This window comes from Tachysurus vachellii, chromosome 2 (assembly GCF_030014155.1).
Source record: "Tachysurus vachellii isolate PV-2020 chromosome 2, HZAU_Pvac_v1, whole genome shotgun sequence".
Classification (NCBI taxonomy): domain Eukaryota; kingdom Metazoa; phylum Chordata; class Actinopteri; order Siluriformes; family Bagridae; genus Tachysurus; species Tachysurus vachellii.
Genome location: NC_083461.1, coordinates 3,590,571 through 3,595,570, shown reverse-complemented (window position 1 = coordinate 3,595,570; position 5,000 = coordinate 3,590,571). Strand labels below are relative to the sequence as shown.

The following is a 5,000-nucleotide window of genomic DNA, read 5'->3' as shown; positions in this document are numbered from 1 at the left end:
ATGATGGTGTTGAGAATGGTGTCAGTAATAACTGCACTGTTGTAGTCTCAGAAATGATGGTGTTGAATATGGTGTAAGAAATGACAGTGTTTTGGTTGATGTCAGTAATGGCTGTTAAGGATGGTGTCAGTTTTAATGGTGTGGAGGTGGTGTCAGTAGTACCAGTGTTGAGGATGGTGTCGGTAATGACTGTGTTGAGGATGGTGTCAGTAGTAGTGTTGAGGATGGTGTCAGTAATTACAGTGTTGAGGATGGTGTCAGTAGTAACAGTGTTGAGGATGGTGTCAGTACTGACTGTGATGAGGACGGTGTCAGTAGTAACAGTGTTGAGGATGGTGTCAGTACTGACTGTGATGAGGATGGTGTCCGTACTGACTGTGATGAGGATGGTGTCAGTAGTAACAGTGTTGAGGATGGTGTCAGTACTGACTGTGTTGAGGATGGTGTCAGTAGTAACGGTGTTGAGGATGGTGTCAGTACTGACTGTGATGATGATGGTGTCAGTAGTAACAGTGTTGAGGATGGTGTCAGTACTGACTGTGATAAGGATGGTGTCAGTACTGACTGTGATGAGGATGGTGTCAGTACTGACTGTGATGAGGATGGTGTCAGTACTGACTGTGATGAGGATGGTGTCAGTAGTAACAGTGATGAGGATGGTGTCAGTACTGACTGTGATAAGGATGGTGTCAGTACTGACTGTGATGAGGATGGTGTCAGTACTGACTGTGATGAGGATGGTGTCAGTACTGACTGTGATGAGGATGGTGTCAGTAGTAACAGTGTTGAGGATGGTGTCAGTACTGACTGTAATGAGGAGGTTTCAGTACTGACTGTGATGATGATGATGGTGTCAGTACTGACTGTGATGAGGATGGTGTCAGTAGTAACAGTGTTGAGGATGGTGTCAGTACTGACTGTGATGAGGATGGTGTCAGTAGTAACAGTGTTGAGGATGGTGTCAGTACTGACTGTGATGAGGATGGTGTCAGTACTGACTGTGATGAGGATGGTGTCAGTACTGACTGTGATGAGGTTTCAGTACTGACTGTGATGAGGATGGTGTCAGTAGTAACAGTGTTGAGGATGGTGTCAGTACTGACTGTGATGAGGCTGGTGTCAGTACTGACTGTGATGAGGATGCTGTCAGTACTGACTGTGATGAGGTTTCAGTACTGACTGTGATGAGGATGGTGTCAGTACTGACTGTGATGAGGATGGTGTCAGTACTGACTGTGATGAAAGGAAACATTCACCTCAGTATCACCTGGATATTTAACATGTAAATGAGATTAAACAGAGTTTTTTTTAAGTATTTTATGTGCTCCACTTAATATCAGCAAACTCTAACCTTGCTCATGGCTGTCCTGTGCTCTCTCTCTCTCTCTCTCTCTCTCTCTCTCTCTCTCTCTCCCTCTCTCTCTCTCTCTCTCTCTCTCTCTCTCTCTCTCTCTCTCCCTCTCTCTCTCTCTCTCTCTCTGCAGTATGTGGCTGTGATCTGGCTCAGGGAGGCTTCTTTGTGCGGCAGGGTGACTACATCTGCACTCTGGACTACCAGCGTCTCTATGGCACACGCTGCTTCAGCTGCGAGCAGTTCATTGAGGGAGAGGTGGTCTCTGCACTTGGAAAGACCTATCACCCACGATGCTTTGTGTGTGCTGTTTGCAAGTAAGACACACACGCGCACACACACACACACACACACACTCACACACACACACACACACTCTCTCTCTCTCTCACACACACACACGCACACACACAGTCACACACACACACAAATTTGCCCATACAGTAAGTTTTGCTTTGAACTTCTGCTTGTTTATGTTGCGTGTGTGTGTGTGTGTATGTTGCAAGTGTGAGTGTGTGTCTTACGTAGACTGAACCATTTATTTCTCTTAGAGGGAATTGGATCCTCAATCTTCTCACCATGCACAAGTTACATTTCCTCTCTCTCTTTCACTCTCTCTCTCTCTCTCTCTCTCTCTCTTTCACTCTCTCTTTCACTCTCTCTTTCACTCTCTCTTTCTCACACACACACACACACTCTCTCTCTTTCACTCTCTCTCTCTCTCTCTCTCTCTCTCTCTCTCTCTCTTTCACTCTCTCTTTCTCACACACACACACACACACACACTCTCTCTCTCTCACACACACACACACTCTCTCTCTCTCTCTCTCTTTCACTCTCTCTTTCTCACACACACACACACACACACACACTCTCTCTCTCTCTCTCTCTCTCTCTCTCTCTCTCTCTATCTCTCTCTCTCTCACACACACAAACACACACATACACACACACACACACACACACACACACACTCTCAGCTTATATCACTATCACAGGCTTACATCTGTTGCCTTTCTTTCATTCATTTCTTATTGCATTAGTTCCATTACCACTACAGATCAGTAACCTGCTTTGCTTCGACCAGGTGATGTTCAGCATTTTAACGCTGTGAAAGACAAAGAGCATTAAAAAGAACTTCATTATTAGTTTTCCTTTGACTTGCCTCCATTTTATTGGGTACGAGCACACAGTATTCCCTCTGTACCAGTGTACCATTACAGCATCAGTCGCATTCAGACACACATGAATACTAAGTATTGTAAGTCATTAAAATTCAACATGCTAATTATTTGCAGCCTTAATTTACAGATGAGAAGGGTTCGCTCTGTACGAGAGATTTAATTAATTATTTATTTATTTTAAATAGGAGAGCCGCATCAATAATGATCAAAGCAAATCAGATAATGTTTTTCTCCAAACCTGCTCTTCTCCACTGCAGCACTACATCATCCAAGCTAAGCAAAAAAAAAATCATCTTGCTAACGTTATAATGAATGACGGTGCAATTAGAAAAGAACTAAATGGAGAAACACGTGCATATGTGTCTTACATGGTCAGTATTGAGCTAAATATCATGTGTATGGTTAATATTACTAAAAGTAATGCTACATGTTTTAGCGTCGGTGTCAGCAGCAGCTGTAGATTCTTTTGTGTAGAGAGACGAGGATAGTAACGATAATGTCACGTTCTCACGGAGAGCATCACAACCAGACACAGACACAGGATACAACGCGACACGTTTATTGTCAAGATGCACAAAATAACATAACTGTACTTAACAAAATACACACATGAACTCGCAACGCATTACAATGGTGAGCAAAGACAGATACACAAGGGCAGGTATTTATAAGGCAACACATCAGGCATAACAAGGAACAGAGCCGATCGGCCCTATACACTCACTACGCAAGTTGCGTAGGGCCCCGCGAATTACGCAAATTACCCTGCCTCCCCCTGCCTCATTTTACAGCGCGTATTAATGTTTACTGTGTAGATGACAATATGAAGCGGAGCTATCCATCTGGCCATGAAAAGAGAAAAAAGAAACAAAATGAGACTGAAATGTGAGAACAACAATCAGGTAAACTTGTGTTCTCTTTAAGTTTGATGTCAGCAAGAGCAAATAACAGTAAAATTCAGTTGATGTGATTCTGTCTCTAGTCTCTGTCTGTGCTGTGCTGCCAGTGCAAGTGTGAATGTGTGGCAAATGCTTTACATGGCTCACGGGTCAGGTAGAAGGGCCCCTTAGCAGAATTTTGCTTAGGGCCCCAGGGAGGTCAGGATCGGCTCGGGGTGTAGGAAAAGAAACGACTTCCACAACCAAAATTGTCCTAGTCCAGACATGGGCAAACTACGGCCCGCGGGCCATATACGGCCCGTTGGGCTTTTTAATCCGGCCCGCCGAACTCGTCCACGTTATATTATTAAATTAAATTTTATTATAAAGACACCACAATCATTTTGCCTAGCTGTAATTCCCATCTTTCCCCAGCAGATGGCGCACCCCGAAGACATTGACCCTTGAGTGTGATGCATTACGGTTACTCTCTACTTCATTTTGTCGCTTTGCACTTTCAGCCCTTCAGTAAAAATGAGCGGACCGAAGAAAAGAAAAGTAGACAGTTAGGGCCGAGTGTTCAATAAAAAGTGGACAATAAAATATTTTTTCACTGAAGTCCGATCAACAGCTGTACAGTATGTCTGATATGCCAAGAAACTGTAGCAGTTTTTAAAGAATACAACATCAGCCGTCATTTTGCCACAAAACATGCTAACTACGCTAGTAAACAGTCTCCACAAGAACGGGCGGCTACAGCTCAGAGATTGACAGCAAAACCTTTTTCACAGACAAACTGCGATTCAGGAGTCAAGTACTAAGGCAAGTTTTTTGCTGGCATTCAAATTAGCAAAGGACAGTAAGCCTTTCTCCGAAGGCGAATTTTTAAAAGAATGGATGGTTGAGACAGCAGGTCTCTTGTGTCCGGAGAGCAAAGGCACATTTGAACAAATCAGTTTATCACGCAGAACTGTGACTCGCCGTGTGGAATTGATTGACGAAGATATAAGCCAGCAAATTAAACAAAAAGGCCAAGTTAACTTACCAACACCTCGGATCTATCTTGAGAATTGCCACAACAAATATAACGCCAGACATTGATGCACTTGCAAAAAGACCAACAACACTGTTCCCACTGAAACTGAATGGGAGTTTATTACTACGTTATTAAATTAATACATTTGTAAAACAATTTTTACAATAAACTAAGCACGATGGTGTTTTACCGCCTGTTAAAGGCCAAATCTTTTCATGTAATGGTTTTTACATTTAATTTATATTAGTTCACACAAACACACCAATCTCCTATTCTGGCCCTGCTCCTCTGTCAAATTTTAGAAACCATTGTGTCTCACGAGTCTAAAAGTTTGCCCACCCCTGTCCTAGACGTTCCTGACAGATATATTACTCCCTCTCACTCACTCACTCATTTCCTACCGCTTATCCGAACTACCTCGGGTCACGGGGAGCCTGTGCCTATCTCAGGCGTCATTGGGCATCAAGGCAGGATACACCCTGGACGGAGTGCCAACCCATCACAGGGCACACACACACACACACACTCATTCACTCACGCAATCACACACT

The 5,000-nt window shown here is 43.6% G+C and overlaps 1 protein-coding gene across 1 annotated transcript in view; it reads left to right on the top strand.

Annotated features, from left to right (window-relative positions):
- The window catches only part of ablim2 (actin binding LIM protein family, member 2), a 78,369-nt gene that overhangs the window by 32,472 nt on the left and 40,897 nt on the right, over positions 1–5,000 (top strand). The window contains exon 3 of the mRNA XM_060893927.1: positions 1,485–1,668. Within this exon, the coding sequence (XP_060749910.1) occupies positions 1,485–1,668 (184 nt within the window). The remainder of the gene's footprint in view (positions 1–1,484; positions 1,669–5,000) is intronic.